Source organism: Argentina silus (genome assembly GCF_951799395.1).
Source record: "Argentina silus genome assembly, chromosome: 7".
Lineage (NCBI taxonomy): Eukaryota > Metazoa > Chordata > Actinopteri > Argentiniformes > Argentinidae > Argentina > Argentina silus.
Genome location: NC_139661.1, coordinates 2,694,928 through 2,718,722, shown reverse-complemented (window position 1 = coordinate 2,718,722; position 23,795 = coordinate 2,694,928). Strand labels below are relative to the sequence as shown.

Genomic DNA, 23,795 nt, shown 5'->3' with positions numbered 1-23,795 from the left:
CCTTGATGCCCCCTCCATCCAGCGTGGCAGAGCCGATGCATTGGAGTTTCTCATCCGTCCAGTAGATCCTGTCTCCCAGAGCGTCCAGGGCCAGGCCTCCTGGCCAGCTCAGGCTGTGGCTGACCACAACCCTCCGCTCGGACCCATCCATCCCCGCACGCTCAATCTTCGGCTCATTACCGATCTCTGACCAGAACATGATCCTGGCACAGGACAGAGTTTGGGTGGTAACCAATACAAATGATGAAGGCCTCGATTAAGATATACAGCCATGTTAGACATTTGTCAGAATGATCCCTCTGCATTATTCTAACATTTTGTGTACTTCCCCCCCCAGACTTATTGCTTGGGCACTGCCACACAGATATAAAAACATACCCCTTCTGTGGCAGGAGTGCCAGCGAGCGAGGTTGTTCAAAGTCTTCGTCAAGGATCACTGTGTAGTCTAGAGCCTTTGTGATGGTTGAGTTTAATCCAATAGCAATAATCTGATTTCCCACACCATCAATCCAGTACAGGTTTCTCCCGACCCAGTCGACAGCAATGCAGTCAGACTTGACGCCTGGAGAGAGATGAAAAAAAAAATCATATTCATCTTCGTTCCAAACTGCTCTGACCTGAGCAGTCTTAGGTCTCTTCATCATTATCGATTATTAACCCGTTTAAATCATAACACTAACCCTTGACAAGTGTTCCTTTGTTTTTCTGGTCTAAAGAGGACCACTTGATGCTCTCGGAATCCAGACTGACCCAGAACACCTTCTGCTCTCTCCAGTCATAGTCCACTGAGAGGATGGCTTTCTTGGCAGAGGACATGAGGACATCCAGACTGCTGCTTCGCAGCCCAAAGAGGAACAGCTCAGACTGCACAGATGCCAGCAGGTAGGGCTCACCTGTGGTAAACACACAGCAAGTGGGTTGGCCGGGCCTGCAGAGTGCCATACACAAATAAAATAATGTACTCTCCTCCTCCCTCCCCCCCCCGACCCATCTGCCCTGCATGTACAAGGTCCATTCACTGAACCTTTCCTGCATCTCTTTCCTCCGCTTTTAAGGGTTAGACATTACCTGTGATCTTGCAGCTGCGTCCATCAGATTCCAGCACATAACCACGGTTGCACTGACACAGATAGGAGCCCTGAGTGTTGACGCATGATTGGCTGCAGACACCTGGGAGCCGGCCTTCACACTCATCAACATCCACACAGGACACGGCGTCCTCCTGGAGCCTGTAACCTACCTGACACTTACACCTCTACATGGGACACACGGTGAACAGAGAGGGTGAAAGACAGTCCAATCAGACTTTACTAAAAGTGTATTTCCAGTAAAAAAAAAAAAACACCTTGATACACGACACAGTAAAAACAACAAAGACATGGTTGAAGTTAGAATGTGATCAAAGTAAGCAGGATAATCTCGAACGCAAGTTAAGAGGCGGTGTTATCAATCCCCACCGTTCCCAGTGGCGTGCTGTAGCATTCCTGGGCGCATTGGGCTTTGTCAGGGCTGGGACACTTGGTCTGGCAGTCACCACCCTCATCAGAGCCGTCAGTGCAGTCGGCCACCCTGTTACACACCAGGGCTGTATCTACACACGCCTTACTACCACACTGGAACTGGCGAGGGGAACATGTCTCTGCAACACCTGACACACACACACACACACACACTCCCATCACATCTACAGTACCAGTCAAAAGTTTGGACACACCTTCTCATTCAATGGTTTTTCTTTATTTTTTTAAATTATTTTCTACATTGTAGATTAATATTGAAGACATAAAAACTATGAAGGAACACATATGGAATTATGTAGTAAACAAAAAAGTGTTAAACAAACCAGAATATGGTTAATATTTTAGATTCGTCAAAGTAGCCACCTTTTGCTTTGATGACAACTTTGCACACTCTTGGCAAGGTGTGTCCAAACTTTTGACTGGTACTGCATGTTCCGTTTGCTAAGGAAATGTGTCCTTCATAGTCCCCCCTCATTTCAATTACTACAAATAATGTAGATTTATGTTGAATAAAGAAAAAAAAGAAAACTCACATCCTGCCTCGTCACTTCCATCATCACAGTCCTTCATGCCGTCACACCTCCATGCTGCAGGGACACACTGGCTCTTGGAGGCACAGGGCCACTGGAACTCTCCACATGTCACCTGGACCACCTTACAGTCCTGAAAGACGGATCCATTTATGAGTTACCACACACACACTGTAGCTCACTACCAATCTTCCGCCGTGGATTGAAGACCCATCTCTTCAGGCTACATCTTAACGGTCCCTCCTAAAGACCTCTTCACCTCTACTAGCCCCCTGTACAAGTTTCTCTCCTGTTAATAAAAAGAATTCCTCTTCTAGCATTGTGACTGCCTATGGACCCTGGTCCGAGCATTAATTACTTCATCTTATGATGACTGATGGATAGATGATTCACTTTACTTGACAGATGATTCACTTAAACAAATGTATTTGTTGTAAGTCGCTTTAAATAAAGGCCTCTGCTAAATGCCATAAATGTAAATGTAGTATCATAGGTTTTACATTGTACCACATCACATTTCCCCCCCCCACCTCCTCATCAGTTCCATCTTTGCAGTCCTTATCCCCGTCGCAGAGCCACTCCTCCAACAGACACTCCTGGCTGTGGGGGCAGCGGTGCTTGGTCTTGCACTCTGGGGGCTCGGCGCAGCCTTCTTCGTCCAAGCGATTCAAACAGTCAGGATGCCCGTCGCAGCGCATGCTAATGGACACACACTGGCCAGGGGCGCAACGGAACTCTCCAACACTGCAGCTCTCATTGGCTATGGAGAGAGAGAGGGGAGGGGGGACAATAACTCTGGGATATGAACTTCGAAGCAAAAATCCCTGATCTGACCAGGACTGGATAGGTGTAAGCTAAATCAAATCCCTTGATTATTGTGTAGTAGAGTCCCCGGGTGGGAATTTCTACCATTATCATTGCTACCTAAAGATCAATGGCCGTGAGAAATGAGTGTGAGGGGGGGGGCAAGATATTCTGCCGTAGCACAAGTTTGGCTCACCGGTTTAGTTCCTGGGGAGGGACGGACTTACCGCAGTCGGCCTCGTCCGTGCCATCCAGACAGTCCCTCTCTCCGTCACAGAGGAAGGTGTCGGGGATACAGCGACTCTTGTCGTCGCAGCGATGAGAACAGCCCTCCATGGGCTTGAGGCAGTCCATCTCATCAGAGCGGTCCTGACAGTGGACCGCCCCGTCACACACCTGCCTCTGGTCAATGCACTTCTTCCCATGGGCACACTGAAACTGGCCTGAGGACGTCCAATCACAGGACAGTGTCAGATGGTGACCAGGAGGAGACAAACATGCACGTCAAATCCTCAAACTGGGAGATAGTGCTACAATAGATTTCTGGAAACTAAGATCATTGTAGACCACGGAAGACGAGTTTACTGTTATGAAGCCTTCGGGGAAAACTCGCCACAGTTTGAGCACTTTATTTGATGTATCGTAAAACAAATGTTTGATGTGCACCCTTTTCCTCATAGAAAACAAATACTGCCAACTGTTGTGTTACAGTAAGCAATTTGGCACACTAGGGGGCAGTGGAGTTCATTCAAACCAAAGGGAGTATACAAACTACGATTGTCTACATGTATAGGCTATTGTCTCACACGTGTGCGCGTGCACACAGATATTCTTACCATGTTCACATTCTAATACACACTCTTCCTCGTCTGAGCCGTCCCTACAGTCTGCCTCTCCATCACACACGTGGTTATAGAGAACACACTCCGTCTTGTCCTGGCAAAACTTAGATCCCAGAGTGCACTTGAGGGGTGCAGCCATGGAGGTGGTCTCTCTGTCCTCATCAGTGGCATCGGAACCTAGGAAGAGTGGAATACTGACCTTAGTATCAGAAGAGGATGGGGAATCATATTAGCTCAACATGATTACTGTAGCGAATGAATGACTGTGGTGATCAAAAGGTCAAATAGAAATCGGAACCAGGCAAGAGCGGGAATTAGGGAGCACAGGCTGGATTCAACCCGTCAGGCACAATGTGATGCCATTTGGAAGAGCCCAGTTAAACCTAATTCCACCAGGGTTTATACACACACACACACACACGGTCACGGCTAGAACGCACCGCAGTCAGCCTCGTCCGTGCCGTCCAGACAGTCCCTCTCTCCGTCACAGAGGAAGGTGTCGGGGATACAGCGACTCTTGTCGTCGCAGCGATGAGAACAGCCCTCCATGGGCTTGAGGCAGTCCATCTCATCAGAGCGGTCCTGACAGTGGACCGCCCCGTCACACACCTGCCTCTGGTCAATGCACTTCTTCCCATGGGCACACTGAAACTGGTCTACATCATTGGAAAACACAAACACAGGAAGTGTTTAAAAAGTACTGTGGAATTTTACTGAAGATATTGGAATGTGTGTGTGTGTGTATGTATATATATATATATGCCATTTAGCTGATGCTTTTATCCAAAGCAACTTACATTGCAGTGAGACCATATATTTCTCAGTATATATGGTCCCAGCGAGAATCAAACCCACAACCTAAGCGCTGTCAGCGCCATGCTCTACCAACTGAGCCACAGAGGACATGTGTGGACGTGTGTGGGGTCTGTGTAGAATACAAACAAAATTTTTTTTTTTTACCTTTGTTACATTCCACAACGCAGTCCTCTTCATCCGAGCCGTCCCTGCAGTCAGCCTCTCCATCACACACATGGTTGTAGAGAACACACTCCTTCCCATCTTTGCAAGGTTTACTGCCCAGGCTGCATTTCATGGGGGCCTGCACCTCTGCTGATTCAACTGTTTGGAAGAAGTCCACAATCACAAAAAAACAACAAAAAAACCTCATCCAGTCTAAAGGTAAGGATAGAAAACAATGAAACAGTCTGACAGATCCATTTAGTGAACCACAGCAGGAGAAGGAGTGGAATTAAAACAGTTTTGGTAACTGTATTTCTCACCTGGTAAAGGGCCTGAGAACTCCAATATCAACAAGCACACAAGCAAAAATAAAGCCATGCTTGCAGTTAATGCAAGTGGACCAAGTGCTATAGGTGATCAGGTTAAGCATTTTTATAATGACAGGTGAGGGCAATACAGTCTGATTGAACCCATTAGTGACTTGAGTGGGAGGAGCTATGGGTGAATCATGGTCAAGGTTTGTATAGTATCCTGATGGATCATAAATGATTGCTACCCATTGATCTATCTACTATGAGTAGTTGATGTATCATCACAGAAGTGACATGATCCCCCCCCCCCACACACACACACACACACACATCAAACCTCATCATATGGACCAAGTGATTCCTTCCTTGACTTTTTGGCACTCTGCAATGTGCGGAAATGAATTTCCTTCCTCACACCTCTGATATGTAGAAACTACATAGAACATAGCTTCAAAACAACAAAGAGAAGAATGGCTTGGCTCGGCTCGACAATGACAGATGACAAACCATGCTGTCAAATAAACACTGACAATTGACAGGGCTGTACACCAATACCGTGCAAGAAAACCGTACCACGGTCCTCCTTTACCCTATCAAATGAGAATGGGAGGGGTTAAGATTGTGGATGCAGCTATCTTGCTTGGGTGTCTTGCTGTGCGGGTCCACCTAGATTGTGGGGCTAGCTAGCTCGCTAGCCAGTTATCATCCGACTTGAGAGAAAAGGCAACAATCTCCTGTCGAAATACATTGAGTGAGCGATCGTTTGTTTTGGGGTTGTTTTTTTGTTTTGTTAAAAAAAAAAAAAAAAGGAAAACTAGCCATTTGGTTCCAGCAGGTTTTTCTTTGTATATATTCCACCCATCTCTTTACACAGAGAGGACTTCGCGAGTCTCATTACCAGGGGTAAAAATGCAACGCTTTTAATTGTCTACTCGACTTTGATGTGATGTGTGTTAGCTAATGGTGTTAGCGATCAGAAGCCTGTCACTGCTAGTTTCGCTGGCTCGCTAGCTAGCTAGCTAAGCTAGCTAACGTTAGAATCGTGGCTTGAAACAATCGCAGTCGTTGCTTGTCTAATCAGAAACGGTGGTGGTGGTGCACCTTTGCATCTTTGCATCCCACAGTTGTGGCTCATTGTTGCTGGTTAGCTAGCCAGCTATTTTCCAATTCCGAGCCTTGCTAGCCAAGCTAATTGTTGCGCCTGTTTTCTATGCCATAACAAAAGGCTTTTAGCTATTAGCTCATGGACTAACGTTACCCTATCAATCATCACGTGCCCAACATCTCTTTTCATAAGTATGCGATTGATAACTGGCTTATTTAGCCAGCTAAATTGACTAAATTCGTGTTTTAAGATACCGAGAATACAGTCCAACCGGCCTGTTTTGTTTTGACCTAGCTACCGCTAGCTAGAGTGATTTGCCAACATTGACAGTGAACGAGTTGTCTAGTATCGAGCCTGTAACAGTTCACTGATTTTGCCTCTCTATTATGCTGAAGTCGCTTCTATTATGATCTGAGATCTGTTATGTAACGACAATTGTTGCTGACAAAAGGATGTTGATGGTGCGGTTTATGGAGTTTTTCTAAGACCCCTCATTCACCTGGGACAGGGAGCTGAGGCTTGCACGTCATTGGAACCTGTGACTTGATATTCACACACTATCGTGTTCTGGCCTGTAATACTGTGTTCTTCTGTTCTGAATTCCTCTCCCTAGGTATCTTATCGCCAACGAACATATCGTGCTTGCCTACTCACACCAGCCCTGTGATTCCTCACGTATTGAGGGACCACACCAGAGCAAGGGCTAAACTGTTCCTCCAGGTCCCCTCTGCCTCTGTGTGTGTGTGTGTGTGTGTGTGCGTGTGCGCGTGTGTGTGCGCACGTGCGTGCGTGCATGCGTGTGTGTGTGTTTGAGTTCTCTCAAGACTCCGCGCTACACCCAAAATGTCCTCCATCTTGCCTTTCACCCCGCCGGTTGTGAAGAGGTTGCTTGGGTGGAAGAAGTCTGCCAGCGGCCCTGGAGGAGCAGGGGGTGGAGAGCAGAATGGCCAGGAGGAGAAGTGGTGTGAGAAGGCGGTCAAGAGCCTGGTGAAGAAGCTGAAGAAGACAGGCCAGCTGGATGAGCTGGAGAAGGCCATCACCACACAGAACTGCAACACCAAGTGTGTCACCATCCCCAGGTACGCAGCACAGAACCAGAGTCTGCTTAGATCATGTATGGCGCTGATTACAACCACCGTGCACCATAAACTCCCAGTTTGCTAGGGCTGAGAGCAGCAGTAGTACTTCACCTGTGAGTTGATTGCATGTAATTGTCTGCAAACACACCAGTAACCTCATCAGCATGGAACATGCAGAAGGACCCCAACACACAGAGATCTTGCACCCCCCCATAGACTCATTTTAGTCTTCCAGTCTAGAAATCTCAGAACTGGTGTTGCAGTAGTAGCTAGATTTTTAGTTCCCTATTGAGGCGTGTGTGTGTTGCACTGGTCTGACAGGGAGGAGGGAAGCATAGGGTGAGAAGAACATTCTTCTTATCAGCCAGTCAGCCTTGATGTCCCAGACCATGTTCTCTGGGAACCAACATTGTGTTTAGAGACTTTGTTATACAGTGATGAGCCGTTGAGGACAGCCGTAAGCCGTCCACCTTATGTCTGTTGAGTAAGTCCTATAGACCTAGATTTTGTTGACAAAAGACATAGGACTATGCTGCTGTGCTACGTTTGTACTATATGTTTAGCCTAATTGAAACGATGCCCTTGCTAAGAAATTGAAAGACGAATTTCTGCAACTCGCAAATCTCCACATTGTTTCAGTGACTTAGGGGGAGGGAGGACATCTACGTTTTACAGTTATTTTAGGAATCTGATAGGAACTTACGCTATTCAGTCAGTCCCACTTCAGAGATATCAGATCTGAATTCAGATTCAGGAAAATTAACAATTGTTAGTCCAGCAGCAAACGATCATTGTCATGTTTTCCCCATTCCATGTTTTCGTGACTTACTTTTCTGATCATTCCTATGTATGTGTGTCCATTAGAATCATGGAAATTTCAAGGGTTATTTGAAATGGAAATGTACTTTTTTTCCAAGGTTGCTCCCTCCTTTTCTTTTGTCCCATTGTGTCTTCTATGTTTACTTGAATGTCTCAAGATAAGTCCAGTACTTCCGACCGACACAGCTGTAGTGGAAAAGTTTCAGTTATTTCGAATTTTTTTCTACAATGCCACACTAGTCTTTGAGAATAATCTTTATCTCGCCAGCAGTTTCTTTGTATGTATTAGTGTATTCCATTTTACATTGTTGTTTTCCTTAATTCGGTCAAAAGGCTTCTCTTATTCGATGAGGTGTCTCTCTTTCAGTTCTCTTGACGACAATGAATTAGATGCCTATTTGAAAAAAAAACGACTCTTATAAAAGAGGCCTTTTAATTGTTTACATTACCCATACTGGTATTTCTGAATGATCCATGTCCCATGTTTATCATTTTGTTTTTGTTTTGTTTGTGCACAGCAATTGCTCTGAAATATGGGGACTGAGTACACCAAATACGATAGAACAGTGGGATACCTCAGGCCTATACAGCTACCCTGACCAAACCAGGTGAATATCTTCAACTGTTGTGTGTGTGCTACATACAACCTTGATGTGGGACGTTATCATTTCGGGGGGGGGGGAAGGGGGGGGGGGCGTGAGGGACAATCGGAAACCCAACTTTCATCCTCACCTCTTATCATTCTCATCACTACCCCCCTCCCCCTCCCCCTCCCCACTCCCAACCTTTGTGTACCTGGCCACCTGCATCTCTGTGGATGGCCCTTTCTGTCATCTCCCCTTCCCCTTCCCCGCACCCACTTCTCTCACCTATTTCCCCCGCTGACCTCCTATCAGATCCCTGGATGGGCGCCTGCAAGTTTCCCACCGGAAGGGTCTTCCTCATGTCATCTACTGCCGCCTGTGGCGATGGCCAGACCTTCACAGTCATCATGAGCTGCGGGCCATGGAGGCCTGTGAGTATGCCTTTCATCTCAAGAAGGACGAGGTGTGCATCAACCCCTACCACTACCAGAGGGTGGAGACCCCAGGTATGTTGTCTGTAGAGTCACTGTGTCATCATGTTGATGCTGCTGTTTTGGAAGATTCTATCAATACCCATGTTGATTAGTTGGCGGTTGTTACGTTGTCCACAGCATGAGAAAAGCCTCAGTCAGTGGTTATCGTATTCTCTTAAACATATGTTTTAAAGATACATCTCTTTTGAAGGCCCACATTAGTCATGTTTATGTTTTTTCGCTGATATATGACATCCAGGGGCTGCACAATGGTATTGCGTAATGGTTCAAGTCCCAAAATGGCTATTTAGGTCAAAGTATGTGTATTTTGGGCAGTAAATTCAATTTTCTTAGCTCCTCCTAGAACAATTTCCAGTCAAATATCACCCTCCGAAACCCCTTGAATGCTCTGTGAATGACAACATCAACACCGCCTCCGTTCTTAAGTATTTTTTTACAAGACCCAGGAAGCAAAATTGGCTGGCATGGGCCTTTAACTTGTAATGTGTAATACTAAAGAATGCTCTGTCTGCCTCTCCTCTAGTTCTGCCTCCTGTGCTTGTGCCAAGACACTCAGAAATCCTGACAGAACTGCCACCCCTGGATGACTACACTCATTCCATACCCGAGAACACAAACTTTCCTGCGGGGATCGAACCTCCAAATAACTATATACCAGGTTTGTCCACCTGACAAGATTTTGAGATGCAGATGTATGGTTCTTTTTACGACAACGAGCTACCGCTTTCAGCTCATCGGCTTTCTCTCTGCCCCTTACTATAGAAACACCACCACCTGGATACATAAGTGAGGATGGGGAAGCTAGTGATCAACAGAATCAAAGTATGGATACAGGTATGTTTGCTTAACTAGAAATAATAGAGAAAACTTTAACTTTTAACATTGAAATATACTGGTGTACAAACTACCCATTAAACTTGTACTGTTTTCTCCATGCTCAGGTTCTCCTGCGGAATTGTCCCCCAGCAGCACCCTGTCCCCTGTCAATCACAGCATGGGTAAGATGAACCGCCTCTTCGACCAGCTATTATGGCTGAACGATCAGTTGCTTTGTTTTAGTAGTTTTCCAAACATTATGAAGTAGTTATTTTTTTGTGACGGGCCAGTACCCGCAATGAAGATCGTTTTCCCCAATCGAAACGTGACGTTTCCTCATTGTATGACATGTCTCCGTCCCCATAACTTGGACTTTTGTCATCGTTCTGCGCAGACCTGCAGCCGGTGACGTACTCCGAGCCAGCGTTCTGGTGCTCTATAGCTTATTACGAGCTGAACCAGCGCGTTGGAGAGACCTTCCACGCCTCCCAGCCCTCGCTGACTGTGGACGGATTCACAGACCCTTCCAACTCGGAGCGCTTCTGTCTGGGCCTGCTCTCCAACGTCAACAGGAACGCCACCGTTGAGATGACCAGGAGGCACATAGGTACAACAGGATTTGTAAAAAGGATTAAACTACCCGGAGCAGGGGGGCGCTTCGTGGCGTAGAACACTAAGGCGCATACCACATAATCACAAGGTTCCTGGTTCGATTCCGACCCTCGACATATCTTGCATATCATGCCTCCTCTCTCTCACCCATCCTTCCTGTCAATTGCTACTGTCCCTATCCCAATTAGGCAGAAATGCCCTAAAAACTAAAACAAACTACCCGGAGCAGTGGCTTGTAGCAGAAATGCCAGGTGTTTAGACTACGGAACATTCTGACGATGCTAATCATGTTATTTCTCTTATTCAATATCAGTATTTATAAGAAGTATTATCAGCTATGGTTAAGAAAGGGGAGAAAAGAAAATCATTCATCATTTTTCACGCTTTTTCACACATTTTCTGTCATGTTTGAATATGCTACCTTAAAGACATTAAAAATGTCTTTAAAACATTGTGTCAGTATTATTCAACCCGAGGAGCATAATGCATGAAATGCTTTAAGTGTTATGTTTTATATTTCCATAGGAAGAGGAGTGAGGCTGTACTACATTGGTGGGGAGGTGTTTGCTGAGTGTCTGAGTGACAGCGCCATCTTTGTTCAGAGTCCGAACTGCAACCAGCGTTATGGGTGGCACCCAGCGACAGTGTGCAAAATTCCACCAGGTAAGCGGAGGGAAGAACACATCCCACTCCTATAAACATACAAAGAGGCAAAGTTCCAAGTTGTGTTGTCATACTGTGGTGGGGTTTTATTATCTACTGGGTTATTATTTTCTAATCGGCGTTGCAACATTCCATTGTTTTCTGAATGGCGCGTCCTTTGGGAAATCCAATAACATTTACATTCCACGTTAATTACACCCGAATGTTTAGCTTTCTCCAAAACCAGATTGTTATCTCAAAACCCGTCCCCGGAAGATCGGGAGATACTTCAGGTGTTCATGTCTTTTATCTTTTCAGCAAAGCCGATGCATCGTCGGCTCTGACCTTGTTTGAAACCGTCCTCTCCTCCCCTTTGCCCCTTAGGTTGTAACCTGAAGATCTTCAACAACCAGGAGTTTGCAGCGTTACTGGCCCAGTCAGTGAACCAAGGCTTTGAGGCCGTCTACCAGCTCACCAGGATGTGCACCATCCGCATGAGCTTTGTCAAAGGCTGGGGAGCAGAGTACAGGCAAGCGCTGATGATTGACTTGTTACTGAAATAGAACGTGGTACAATGGTACTGTGGCATACGGCATAGCAAGAGGAGGGCAGTTGGGGGGGAAGAGGGCAGTTGGGGGGGGGGGGGGGGGGAGAGGGTTCCAAATAATATCCGTTCACTTCAACGTCATAGCAGTTGGAATTGTTACACATCTAGTAGGTCAAAGATACGATACACCCACACTTGGGACTTCTGTTACGAGGAGAAACATACATGTAACCTTACGTTTAGACTAGACTCTAGAGGTATTTGTTGCACACACCGCTAGTTACATAGTTAGTTTGTCGGTTACACTCTCTTTTTTCTCTGGATTTGTAGAATGTTTGGAATGTTTGTGAGGACTGAGGAGTTTGAGAAGGTTTTTAAATGTAATTTGCCCTCCTACTCTCCACCAGTCACTACATGACTTACTACCAAGGAAATAGGAACATCTTAGACTCATTTGCTTTTAAAATGTTTGGCGTTTTAGTGATTGGGTTTGTTGTTTATGTTTTGTCTTTCAGACGGCAGACTGTCACAAGCACTCCCTGCTGGATTGAACTGCATTTGAATGGACCCCTGCAATGGCTGGACAAAGTTCTGACCCAGATGGGTTCCCCCTCTGTACGCTGCTCCAGTATGTCATAATGCTAGAAAACAACCCAAAATGTCACTCACACAAAGATCATGATATTCTAACTTGTGAGTCCAATCATGGGGGGAAAAAAAAAACTGCAGAATGAATTTCTGTAACATACTTCATAGTATTTGTGGCCTAGCTCCACGTCCCTGTCAGAACGCACACACATACACACACACACACACACACACACACACACACACACACACACTGTGAGACAGACTTTTCAGAATAGAATTTGGCACTTTGTTACCCATCTTTGTCATGCACCTTGTTAAATTGCTTTTCCCCAAATTCTTAATATTAGACTATTTGTGGTACAAATGAAATGTATATTGGTTTTAAAGTCCAGGGATGAATTGTTGCTGGGAGCTGGGGAAATACCAAAAAAAAATATCTGCAAATAGTTTCTCAATATTGGAGAATGCTTTTATGCGTAACACGAGGGTGAATGCTAAAATGATTTAGGTTCTACCCACCCATCCTTTTGACCATGAAGTAACTTTTCTCTGGGAAACTTGGTCCTTTCTTTTTTTTGGGGGGGGGGGAGGGTTAACTTGGTTAAGAAATTATGATGGCCTTTATCCCCTTTCTCCTCTAAGGGAAATGCTAAACGATGTTTTTAGAATTGAATTGCCTAATTGAGTCTTTCACCCTTTAGTCAGAATATTTCCTTTTTTTAATTCCAGATTTGTGTCGTTATAAGACACACCCCTTAATGGACGTCTAGGAATGTTTAGCAAAAAGAAAGACTAAACAAACTGCAAAATCGATCTGGCTGTAGTTTATATTTGATCTCTTTGTCATTATATGGCACCCTCAGTGTTCTATGTATGTTTCATTTGCACCATACAGAGCCTACAAATGCAGGCTAGTAAGTTCTGGACTCGGTTTGGTCCGGATGCACTGGGCAGGGACCAGAGAATATCAGCTGTAAAGCGTTTTTGACGTGTCACTGGGTGTCCGGGTCTCTCGAGGTGAATTATTAAAAGGTTATTTCACTTGGAGAATTGAAGGTATCAATGAATTTCGTTCTACAGTATATTGTTTTTAGCCTATATCCCCTTTCTTTTGCTACTTTTTTGTATTCTCATGTATTTTTATATATAAATATACTTAAAGATTTTCTGTCGTTCACTTTTTATTAAAGAAATATTTTCAAGACTACGCCTGTTTTGAAGTGACATGGCTCGCAATCATGGATCATTCCTGTGTTTATCTTTTAAGGTTCAATTCGAATCTAATTCCAATTTAAGCTCTTGCCCTGTTAAGAAAATCACTGTCCCACATAATGTAGACAGTTTTTTGTTTATGCATTAAAAGTACACATCAAAGTTCTGAAATGCCTGTAAAGGTCTGCTTTCCCACAGTGTTTTTTTTTTGACTCCAGGGACATGTATGAACATGAGTCATTGTTCTCTTCACTTTTGAAACACACATTTGACTTCTTGAAGCCATTTGATGCTTAGTAGAGGATTAAAGGTCAACCAGAAAACATTGATTCTCACATGTTACAGAAACATGGCAGTTTTCCATTTTCTTACATCAAAAAGGAAGAGAGAATGAATCTGCACACTGGGACATTCTGTATTAGTGTGTGTATTGTATTTGTTCATGTCTATAAAATACAGTATGTTCAACAAGACTATGGGCTTGCAGTTTGCCATTATTGTCATTTTGTGGCTGTTGCAAGATTTTTTAACATCTGTTTTCTCCCTTCTCCTTTATTGATGTTAATGTGTTTACCTTACGGCACTAGTGATTGTACTTTGTAAGTGCAACTAGTGAGTTTGGATTTGGAGAACTGAACCATGTGTTAGGGTACAGTGTTAAAGTCTTTTTATCTTTGGCCTACAAGATATGAATGTGAAGAGAGTACATAACAAATCTGAAGTGGACCAGAAGTACATATACATAACAGTAGTACAGTATGTGTGTATTTAACAGTAAAATCTTTTTGCAAAGCAGTCAGTACAGTAGTTGTCGCAGTTGTTTTACCAGTAGAGGGCGGTATTGATAGAGCAGTTCTTTTCTGACCATAAGCTTCTCAGGCGTGTGGCATATTATGCAGACTTCATAAAACACTAATAAAGATTTTTATTCTCATGACGACCTTGTCTTTTGTCCTATCTTTATCGATAGTCATGTCAATATCAAGCAATGAAATGCATTTCCTATAGTATATTGACACCAAATTGACACCAACGTCTTTAAATGTCCCTCCTACAGACCTCTTCATCCCTCCTAAAGACCTCTTCACCCCCAATACCCCCCCCTGTACAAGTTTCTTTATATATATATATATATTTTTTTTTAAAAGCATTGATTACTTTATCTTATGATGACTGATGGATAGAGGATTCACTTACTTAAACAAATGTATTTGTTATAAGTCGCTTTGGATAAAGGCGTCTGCTAAATGGCATCAATGTAAATGTCAATGAATGTCCATCACAGGCTGTCATTGAGTTTTGTGTTGCGATGGACTTGTGTCTCGCGCAGTTTGTCCTTCTCAAGCTACCATACATTCGGGCTACGTCAGATGTAAATAGCTACGTGGGTCTTTAGCGCTAACAGCTAACCGGCTAACACACAGCTGTAGTACTTCATTAACATGGCCTTTACATTATATTCACTTATTCAAGCGGCGATTTTGTGTGTCAATGCGGTCGCTGTGTTGCACGAAGAGAGATTTTTAAGTAAAAGTAAGTAACTACTGTCAGTCTGCTTTTATGTCTGGACACTGCTGCCCATATTAGCCGGCTAACATTCGGTTCTCTCTCCATTTGTGATCCCCTTAAAATGAACTGATTGCTTGAATGTGTGTGTATGACTTTCCTTTAGTCGGCTGGGGTGTGGACCAAAGTGTTGGAGGGTTCGGAGATGAACCAGGCATCAAAGTACAACTCATGAACCTTGTCCGCTCCGTGAGGACGGTGATGAGAGGTATGGCCCTAAACCCACCAGAGATGGTGGAAATGCTACATCTGAATGAAGAGTATTGTCTTATATATCTATATGTTTTCTAAAGATTTTGGCTCTACTTTACTACAGTGGCAACCCAATATGCCACGCCTCATAGACTTATTGAGAGGTAACATGTTTGGATACTATTGTACTACTATTATAGCCTTTACCAGTACTGTAGGACATATTGTAGGCCTCGATAGAACATACATACATACATACATACATACATACATACATACATACATACACACACACATGCATACACCCTCGTCCTGGATCTCACTATTGAGTAAACGAGTAAAAGTAGGCTACACACACACACACACACACACACACACACACACACACAGGATTGCTGAATTCGGACTTATCTGTGATGTTAATCATCAATGAATCATGTTCTCTTTTGTCCTGCAGTGCCCTTGATAGCAGTAAATGCAGTCTGCATTGTGTTGTTGCTGCTGTTTGGTTGAGGAGAAGTCTCCAGTCTCTACGGAATGTACAGTACAACCAGGCAACAAGGCACTCTCAGGAGGATGGATCCATGGCTCCAGGAATCACTTGCACTTTTATGCACCACAAAAAAAACTGCAAAAATTATACGTCAAGTTGTTTATTCACACTGTACATGGCCACGCCAATTAACAGGATGAATGCAAAAACAATCTGGTTTAGGCCTACTCCATTTAGAAAGATGCCAGTTAGTTATGATTGAGTGAAAAACAGTCTACCATAAGTGCCTACGGTTGCTGTCATTTTCACAATGTCTAAAACAATAATTTACACAGAACGGCATTCATGGCTCTCAATGCTATAATGGACTGGTGGTTAGATCACATTTACTATTGTGTACTGTATGGTATGTCTTCTGCTTATTCCATCTTCCTGTAAAAAGGCCATTGTTTGTCACCTACATGTCAGTAATGGACCTACATCGAGATTAGTGTGTCATACTTGACAAGTAAATTATGTTTTGACTGTTTACGGATGTAACTTTCTCTCAATTCCTTGAGAAATAAAGAGTTTTTAAATTATTATTCTTGAGTTTCTTCACAAGTTTACAACCATCCTAAAACTTTGGGAACATCATTCCCTAACGCGATACGCCTTACTTTGCTTGTCCCTAAGCGCACCCCGTACTGTGAGGCATGTTTTTGTTGCTGAAGCAGTTTGACAGAAATCGAATATATATAGATTTTTAAAAACAATAGAATGCTATGTATTAGTTGACTGTGCTGTTTTTGAAGAAAGTCCTGTGTTATGGGAAATCTATCAATGCTTCGTAGGTTACATTATAGTTTTTAGCGGGGGGTGGAATAAAGGCGATCCCATTGCACTTAACTATTCACTATGGGAAATATTTTAAGCCAGACTTTAATCGCAACGTTAACTGCGTCTGCCATTTATATTTTCTACACCAACATTTATTGCTCACACAAACTGGTTAAAGCCAGTGACGTGTTTGACTCTTGTCAGAAGATTCCAAGTTTTGGATATCTTTTATTCAGATATTTTTTCGAAGCACTTCGCAAAAGACAAGGCCATCTGCACTCTTGCAATGGCAAAGTCAGAGGTGAAGTTGCCTTCACTCTCCTAAACTGCAGGTAAGGTGATCCCTGTTCTAATCCCTCCTATGGCTCCCTTCCTTGAATGACAGTACTATTTTCTACTGAACTGCTTTCACAGATCAGGTTACATTCTAGAAAGTGGTTCCCTCCAATCACTCCTTGTCCACTCCCCTTCACAGATCTGATAGGACTGGGTAGGTGTCAGCAAATGTGGAGGAGCTGTGGTTTACAAGCCCAGTCCTATCAGATCTGTGAAGGGGAGTGAAAAAGGGCAGATCGAAACAGCCCAGGTCATAGTGATTCCTCCAAGGAAGGGGGGAGGATTGATGCATTTTAAGAATATCCAAATGCTTCTGTCACTGCAGTCTCCTCATTTTTTTTTAACATGTGTTGCTGATATTATTAATTGGCAAAAATATCACATTCCAACAATTGATTGTCGATTGATTGCATGGCAAATAAATCATTGTTTGTGTTGTTTGTTTATTTCTTCTAGGCTGGACACTGATGTCATGAGAAGGTTCTGTGGTGCTGCTGGATACGGTTGGGACTACCCAGACAGTGAATTCAGAGACATCCCACTGTGTTACCCAGAGATCCTGTGTCTGCGGCTGCTTGTCATGGTCATATCTGCAGAGACATTCAGATTAAGCCCACTTGGTAAGACAGCATCCTCTTTGGTATAGTGATTGTGGAAATGTCACATTCAAGTGACAACAACACAATATCATTTTCCACACTGGTTCCCGTATTATTCATGAACATTCAAATTCATTTCAACCAGAGGAGCAACATCTACACAACGTCTCCACATTATTGCTTGAACCTAACTTGATTTGAGTGCCATTGATTCCTCAGGCCTTGTCAGGATACGTCAGAGCTTGAAGACGTTGCAGCCTATAGATGAGCTGAAGAAAGGCCCGTTCATGCTGCAGGCTCGTGTTCTGGAGTACCGGGTCACAGAAGCCGGGGTGGAGGTCGACATCTCACTCAGTGCCATTTCACGTACTGACCAGCCAGTATGGGAGAGTGTTTTGACACTCATTTCCCAGGAGATGGGACGAAGAGCATTCCCACAACCTCAGCCTGAGGGGTATGACAGTGAGTAGTCATGACAGTGAGTAGTCATGACAGTGAGTAGTCATGACAGTGAGTAGTCATGACAGTGAGTAGGGCCATGCTGTACTTCAAGTAGTCATTTATAAATATACCACCACTTGATGAAGCTAAGGGTGCTGACTGAAAGTCTTTTTTACTCAAAAGTTAAGTAAGCCCAATTGTTATTATTTTGTTTTGCTTTGACAGGTCAATTGGATTCTCCAGAGCCAGATGATGTGAAGACGATGGATGTGAGCGTTCCCTGGACCACAGGGTGGAAGTGTGCTTGGGCTTTCTCTGACTACTCCCCACAGCGTCTCCTAACCCTTCCAGCCAAAGCCCTGGGCTATAGATGTTCCACCACTTCCAGTCTATGGATGTTGTCTAAATGCTTGGCTGAAGTTGAAAAACACAAAGGTGTGGCCTGGGGTGATCCAGTGGTCTAGCACCACGGCCTACAATGCACACACATGCCCATGTCGGCATGGGGTTTGAATCCGTCCCATGTCCTGCTTACATAACCCTCTCCTCCATACTTTCCTGTCTTTCTCTACTGTGTCTGTCCAATAAAAACGGAAAAAAAGAGAGTGGGACTGTCCTACTCCAAAAAATAACCTTTAAAAACAACACAAAGGTGACATCCAGTGACGTGATTTTGAGTAATGTCATTTTGAAGTGTATAGTCCAGAATCAAGAGCAGTAACTGCTAGACCAGACTCTGCACTGTCATTTTACCCCTTGATTGAACAATGTTGAGGAATTATAAGCAACGCGATGTAAAGTATTTTTTTTACTGTCCATATCCTCTGCATATCACCTGGTTGACCTCTCACAAACCTGCTTTGATTCCCCAGGTGTTGATGCTATTCGAGCCCCCATCTCTGTCAGTGCCCAGTTCAAGGAGCCTCTGTTAGTACCAGGAAAGGTGACCATCAAATTTTGGGAGACCACACCAGCGAACAAACCGCCCTCTTCCAGAGGTCTCAGCTTCCAGATGGAGCAGCACAGGACGGGGATACCTCACATTATGGGCACAATATGCAGGACTTCAACAGAGGATGCCAATTAAGAAACTGATTGTATTTAGGTATATGAAATCCAGCAGAAGAATAACATGATAACAGGGTTTGATATTGTAATGTACACCACGTGTCTTTTATAATTGCTTGGTGTATATCATGATCCCCAAATGGTATGAAAGCTCCTTGTTCTCCATATACTGTAGGCATATTGTCACTTTTGGATAAAAAGACACTCATTCTCAACCACCACTATTCTGGCTACATCCATGCTATTCAATTGGAAGTGCTCTTTAAGGGGAATAGGTTTTATGCAGTTATAAGGTACGTAATATATATTTATCGCTTTATAAGAAACAGGAACAGAGTGTTACCAGGCTGCTGCTAATGCAGACATAGTCCCAACGGAGGATTGAAACTTTTGAATAATTGATATGTTTGATATTCTTGTATGCTGCCTTCAAGTATAAGAAAGTCTTTTCTCTTGTTTTATTCATCAGAAAACATTTGGTCACCGGGACAATGAGAAGGGATGTTCATGCTTCCATGCACTAGTGTGCTGGTTCTTAGAGAAGTGGAGATGGTTCCTAACATGTTTTCTCAGAGGTGTAGACAGTAGATTTCTCAGAGGATGGAGAGTATGTTCTGGAACATCTATTGTCCCTTGTAATGCCTTGGAGAGAGCTATGAAGTCAGTTATGATGTTTATTTATATTAGTGTGTGTGTGTATAGTAGTATGTTCATGAACAGTAGCTTATATATATATTACATATTATTATTTGCCAAGTGATAGACCCTGGTGTATAAATGTCAATATCACAAAAAATCTTTTCACTGTACAAGTATGCGGTTTAGGTAGATTAAATCACTCTTTATGCTTGAGATGAGAAGCATCGCGTCATTTGAAGTGTCCCTTTTACCTGAATTTGAATCACGCTGAATCACTTGTGCCCATCCTCAGGTCATGTGATCAGAAGCTCCATAGCTTTACTGTAAGTTCAGTGGGTGTAATGAGTAAAGCATCCCATGACTCCCTCTTCCTTGCACAGAGAGAGTGTGTGTGTGTGTGTTGTCTTAAGTGTGTAAGGTGAGGGGAGTGGAGGAGAAGAGGGTTGGATGGGAAAACATCACTGTTTGGAGAGGCTCACATCATTAGAGAAGTGAACAGTGCCTGAGAATGTTCACTGCCTCAACACCCCACCTATGCCATGTGATTTACATTCCCACCCTGCAACTCTTTCATCGTGAAGAACGAGGTTGAACGTTTGTGAGTATTTGACACATTCAAAGTATTCATGGTTCATATGAATTGATTATGCAGAGCAAATGCAAGTGCTCTGAACAATGATACATTTGTCTCTCAGTAAGCTTGTACATTCAAAGCTATACTGCCTAAAGAATATATTTATTTATTTCTATTTTACATTTTAGAGCCTCCTTTTATAGGCAGCATCTCTTTGCATTTCTTATGCCTGTTTTATTTTGTCATTATGAAATGATGTTAGGCTTGACTTTGATCAATACAGGTTTTTGACCCAATTTTACATTGTCTGATCCCCCACTCCGTGGCCAATAGAGCAGCAGCATAATGCAGAGGCAGGTGGCAGGATTATGGAACTATACAACGAGAGGTAAACATGAATAGGCCTGTTGACTGTAAGGTAAGAAATGTCTGAAACAATGCAGAGATATCTTGTTGTCATGGTCAATGATGGGATCAAGTAAGCGTATTAGCTTTTAGATAACTATACACAATGAGGGTAGTCTGCAAATGTTTTATCTCACCTCGGATAAGAGACGCTTTACCTAAACTGTACTGTGAAAATGATGTTAGTTTGGTCTCCATTTCCCTCACACACATCTGTTTTCAAGATAAACGGGCATGCAATGGTGACTTGCAAACAGCAAGCGGCAATGTCTCCAGCTGTTCCGTGTCGTCTGGTTCCGCACACAGGTCGCCGGCTCACGGCACCGCTGTTTGCGCTAGCGACACACAAGGGATGGAATAGAACTGGATCCGAATTGATCCCGGGGCGCCATTCCGCCTGCCGTGCGCCCGCCCGCTGGGTGCGGTGCTTCCATTTGGAACAGTGAGATCGGCGGTAACAGAACGTCTGGAGACATCGCAGCGCCTAAACCGCGTACATTTTTTTTTTTCTTCTTTTTTTTTACCTCTCCCCCTTTCTCGATAGCAAAGCCCGTTGTTCCACTACTGCTTTACAGTGCCATAAGCTAACACCATGCACCATGCTTTTCACAGCAAACCGTATCGATATAACGCAATACTTGTGTTAGTGGAAATCATCTGTCCGTCATTCATCCATTTATCATTTACCTTCAGCTACCATACCATACAGATAATGTTCATTGTTGGTATTTCGTGTACTCGTCATCTCTTTGTTATTATTCATTCATAGAGTCCCGATTCTGTCATGCATAGAAGTTTGTCAAGTCAAGTGTAATAAGACCAGACCGTAAACTGTGGGAGGTGTTCCAGTTGGCGTGTCTACGTTTGCCAACTGGAAGGGCAAGGACCCTGGTGACTAAAAGCTTCCGCTATGTCTGGTCGGATTATAATGGTTTTAGTCCCATCAGGACTGCTGCTACTGCTCTCCCTCAATGTAGATTATGTAAGGTCTTGATGGAGGACCTTGTTATTGCAAACCTCAAAGAAATTTCTCGGCTAATAAAACGTCTGTTCCTTGAGGAGCACATTCCTATTCTTATTTCTGAGATGCTCCAACTACAAATGCTGGCTGTACCTCTCACTCTCATTCACTCTGTGTGTGTGTGTGTGTGTGTGTGTGTGTGTGTGTGTGTGTGTGTGTGCGTGCGTGCGTGTGTGCGCGCGCGTGTGTGTGTGTGTGTGTGTGTGTGTGTGTCGCAAGGTAGTGTTTTATGGAGCTGCAGCAACTTCCCCTCACTCCCACAGCCTCTCCTCTTGAAAGGGTTTAGATCCTATGGGAATATGAGTTATTTTTGCTTCTTTGAAAGTACTGACTTCATTTATTTATCTTAAAAGGCCAATACTAAATGTATTGCATGTTGCCTGTTTGTACTCCTGGATACCTGGAACAAACATTTCAGTGATGATTAAGAAACCAAGAAAGAAAATGTTTAATTACATAATAGTTCCTTTGTCTCTCACAGGTGAGCTCACAAGCCAAGATGGTCTCAGAGGACAGTCACCTCAACTCTAAAGCTGGTAGGTGTTTTTGGTTCACTGGTGAAATAATCAGGTCAATAATCAGGTCAGAATCGAAACATGTTGGACATTGGCCACTCTGTAACTGAAGAAGTAGGACATCCAGTGGTCATGTGAGACAAAATGTCTGCTTATACAGGAGTGAGAAGCTGTGTAGGGTTTTAGCTGATTTTTCCCTTTGCTATTTCAGTGCAGCGCACCTCAAAGAAGTACATGAAGAAACAGAGAAAAAGCGACACCTCCACCATCCATCTCTCCTCCCCAGTGGATGGTCAGAGGGAGCTGGATCGCAGCAGCGTGAGGGTCTACGATGACTGTCAGAGGGTGGTTTATGAGGTACGCCCTGGTGATGCCCACACCCTGGAGAACGGTGCCCACCACCAGGGACACGGTCCGTGCCAGGTCACCAGCCGAGATGCCGTGGGAAAGATGCCCTGTTCATCGGACGTAGGACTCGTCAACGGCAGGGGGCAGAAGGACATTAAGAAGGAACAGAAAGTTCCCAAGGAAACTAACTCCATGTCGACGTGTGATACAATCAGCCAGCCCTATTCTGGGCCTGAGGACAACTCCACAGACCCGCACGAGAGTTTGACGGAGACTTCAACTATGACTTTTGTCGACGCCCGCACCATCGACGACTCAGGGGAGATTCACAGTTTACTGGGCGTGGACGTACACGTTAAGGAGTTTGTCCTCATCGATGACGACGACGACGGAGACATGTCTCTGAGAGAGAAGACAGTGACGGACATGTCCATCATGGACGGCAACGCTGCAGACCTGGTCTGTGGCAGACTGCTCTCCATCTCCACGTCCTCGTCGTCTGACTGTAAAGAGGAGAGTCTGGACCCGGAGCCTCCCCCTGCAGACACAGAGGCTCCTGCTAAAAAACAACACTGCTGTTACTGTACCATTTTATGACCCTTCAATCTTATCCTTTTGTGACCCCCCCTCCCCCCTCCCTTAAATGACTGTACATGCTTATTATGCTAGTAGGTTGTGATGTGAGGGATCCTGTCTGTCCTTGACTCTCTTTTTCATTCGTGAGGTTTGTTCATTCGTACAGGTACATCTTGATACCCTTCTACTGTATATCTTGTGTGGACCTGTGTCCATCTTGAGGATCTATGACAAAGCACATTCCAACAGGAACAACATGTAGGGTGCCAAAATAGTCATGCTCTTGTTTCTCTTTCGTATCAAGGCTGCTCACTATTTTGCACGCCTTTTTGTGGTTGGAATGTACACATCAAGAGTTTTCATGTTTCACAAATAATGTGTGATAACGCACATCAATTTGGCATCTATCTTTATAGTGTTTATTAAAAGGGTGTGTTACAGTGAACTAATGTACTATTTTGATACAATGACGCGTATGTTCTTGAAACTAACAGCGTGATCTGAATGATGGGACATGCACAAAGAGGCTCTAGAATGATCTGGTGTTGATTTCATTGTAATGTTGTGCTTGCTCTACTAGACTTAAAGCTTTCATACTTTTACTTGTATTCACTTGTTTGTCTTATGCAGACCACATCTTCAATAAATGACACATTTATACCATTCCTAAACACTGGAATTAAATGGTCCTTTGAGAAATAGAGACAGGAGATACATTAGAAACATTTTCTCCTT

The 23,795-nt window shown here is 43.9% G+C and overlaps 5 protein-coding genes across 7 annotated transcripts; 4 read left to right on the top strand and 1 right to left on the bottom strand.

Moving 5' to 3' along the window:
• Window positions 1–1,138: 1,138 nt before the first annotated feature.
• On the bottom strand, window positions 1,139–5,413 carry LOC310806961 (uncharacterized protein). The gene is made up of 8 exons (XM_083673242.1): window positions 5,305–5,413; window positions 4,657–4,815; window positions 4,137–4,352; window positions 3,691–3,873; window positions 3,082–3,297; window positions 2,581–2,810; window positions 2,054–2,183; window positions 1,139–1,648 (listed from the first exon to the last, which is right to left on the bottom strand). Exons 2-8 carry the CDS (start codon window positions 4,787–4,789, stop codon window positions 1,431–1,433), a joined length of 1,326 nt encoding a protein of 441 aa, XP_083529368.1. The 5' UTR covers window positions 4,790–4,815; window positions 5,305–5,413; the 3' UTR covers window positions 1,139–1,430.
• A 231-nt stretch (window positions 5,414–5,644) lies between these two features.
• Window positions 5,645–14,405, top strand: LOC310806772 (mothers against decapentaplegic homolog 2-like). 2 transcript variants are annotated; one of them, XM_083673012.1, is made up of 11 exons: window positions 5,645–5,870; window positions 6,686–7,151; window positions 8,489–8,578; window positions 8,867–9,060; window positions 9,572–9,706; window positions 9,811–9,870; window positions 9,990–10,046; window positions 10,259–10,471; window positions 11,002–11,139; window positions 11,503–11,647; window positions 12,181–14,405. In XM_083673012.1, exons 2-11 carry the CDS (start codon window positions 6,916–6,918, stop codon window positions 12,302–12,304), a joined length of 1,392 nt encoding a protein of 463 aa, XP_083529138.1. In that variant the 5' UTR covers window positions 5,645–5,870; window positions 6,686–6,915; the 3' UTR covers window positions 12,305–14,405. The 2 variants fall into 2 exon arrangements, with proteins under 2 accessions (XP_083529138.1, XP_083529137.1); XM_083673011.1 differs by having other exon boundaries at window positions 9,811–9,882.
• A 434-nt stretch (window positions 14,406–14,839) lies between these two features.
• Window positions 14,840–16,301, top strand: LOC310806698 (immediate early response 3-interacting protein 1-like). The gene is made up of 3 exons (XM_083672895.1): window positions 14,840–15,001; window positions 15,141–15,242; window positions 15,684–16,301. The coding sequence occupies exons 1-3, from the start codon at window positions 14,911–14,913 to the stop codon at window positions 15,737–15,739; spliced, it is 249 nt and encodes an 82-aa protein (XP_083529021.1). The 5' UTR covers window positions 14,840–14,910; the 3' UTR covers window positions 15,740–16,301.
• Window positions 16,302–16,440: 139 nt separating this feature from the next.
• On the top strand, window positions 16,441–20,852 carry LOC310807192 (uncharacterized protein). The gene is made up of 6 exons (XM_083673542.1): window positions 16,441–16,870; window positions 17,331–17,494; window positions 17,693–17,935; window positions 18,140–18,349; window positions 18,787–20,219; window positions 20,479–20,852. Exons 1-5 carry the CDS (start codon window positions 16,617–16,619, stop codon window positions 18,999–19,001), a joined length of 1,086 nt encoding a protein of 361 aa, XP_083529668.1. The 5' UTR covers window positions 16,441–16,616; the 3' UTR covers window positions 19,002–20,219; window positions 20,479–20,852.
• LOC310807193 (uncharacterized protein) lies at window positions 20,458–23,699 on the top strand. 2 transcript variants are annotated; one of them, XM_083673544.1, is made up of 3 exons: window positions 20,458–20,583; window positions 22,103–22,157; window positions 22,348–23,699. In XM_083673544.1, exons 2-3 carry the CDS (start codon window positions 22,121–22,123, stop codon window positions 23,079–23,081), a joined length of 771 nt encoding a protein of 256 aa, XP_083529670.1. In that variant the 5' UTR covers window positions 20,458–20,583; window positions 22,103–22,120; the 3' UTR covers window positions 23,082–23,699. The 2 variants fall into 2 exon arrangements, with proteins under 2 accessions (XP_083529670.1, XP_083529669.1); XM_083673543.1 differs by lacking the exon at window positions 20,458–20,583 and having other exon boundaries at window positions 20,937–22,157.
• The last annotated feature ends 96 nt before the right edge of the window (window positions 23,700–23,795 follow it).

Excerpts from the sequence above, each read along its gene's own strand:
- LOC310806961 (XM_083673242.1), bottom strand. The coding sequence starts at position 4,789 with ATGAAATGCAGCCTGGGCAGTAAACCTTGCAAAGATGGGAAGGAGTGT. Across the intron at positions 4,353-4,656 it reads CGTTGTGGAATGTAACAAAG|ACCAGTTTCAGTGTGCCCAT; the intron begins GTAAAAAAAAAA and ends CCAATGATGTAG. Across the intron at positions 3,874-4,136 it reads CACGGACGAGGCTGACTGCG|GTTCCGATGCCACTGATGAG; the intron begins GTGCGTTCTAGC and ends CACTCTTCCTAG.
- LOC310806772 (XM_083673011.1), top strand. The coding sequence starts at position 6,916 with ATGTCCTCCATCTTGCCTTTCACCCCGCCGGTTGTGAAGAGGTTGCTT. Across the intron at positions 8,579-8,866 it reads AGCTACCCTGACCAAACCAG|ATCCCTGGATGGGCGCCTGC; the intron begins GTGAATATCTTC and ends ACCTCCTATCAG. Across the intron at positions 9,707-9,810 it reads TCCAAATAACTATATACCAG|AAACACCACCACCTGGATAC; the intron begins GTTTGTCCACCT and ends CCCTTACTATAG.
- LOC310806698 (XM_083672895.1), top strand. The coding sequence starts at position 14,911 with ATGGCCTTTACATTATATTCACTTATTCAAGCGGCGATTTTGTGTGTC. Across the intron at positions 15,002-15,140 it reads AGAGAGATTTTTAAGTAAAA|TCGGCTGGGGTGTGGACCAA; the intron begins GTAAGTAACTAC and ends ACTTTCCTTTAG. Across the intron at positions 15,243-15,683 it reads CGTGAGGACGGTGATGAGAG|TGCCCTTGATAGCAGTAAAT; the intron begins GTATGGCCCTAA and ends TTTGTCCTGCAG.
- LOC310807192 (XM_083673542.1), top strand. The coding sequence starts at position 16,617 with ATGGGAAATATTTTAAGCCAGACTTTAATCGCAACGTTAACTGCGTCT. Across the intron at positions 16,871-17,330 it reads TTCACTCTCCTAAACTGCAG|GCTGGACACTGATGTCATGA; the intron begins GTAAGGTGATCC and ends TATTTCTTCTAG. Across the intron at positions 17,495-17,692 it reads ATTCAGATTAAGCCCACTTG|GCCTTGTCAGGATACGTCAG; the intron begins GTAAGACAGCAT and ends TTGATTCCTCAG.
- LOC310807193 (XM_083673544.1), top strand. The coding sequence starts at position 22,121 with ATGGTCTCAGAGGACAGTCACCTCAACTCTAAAGCTG. Across the intron at positions 22,158-22,347 it reads TCACCTCAACTCTAAAGCTG|TGCAGCGCACCTCAAAGAAG; the intron begins GTAGGTGTTTTT and ends TTGCTATTTCAG.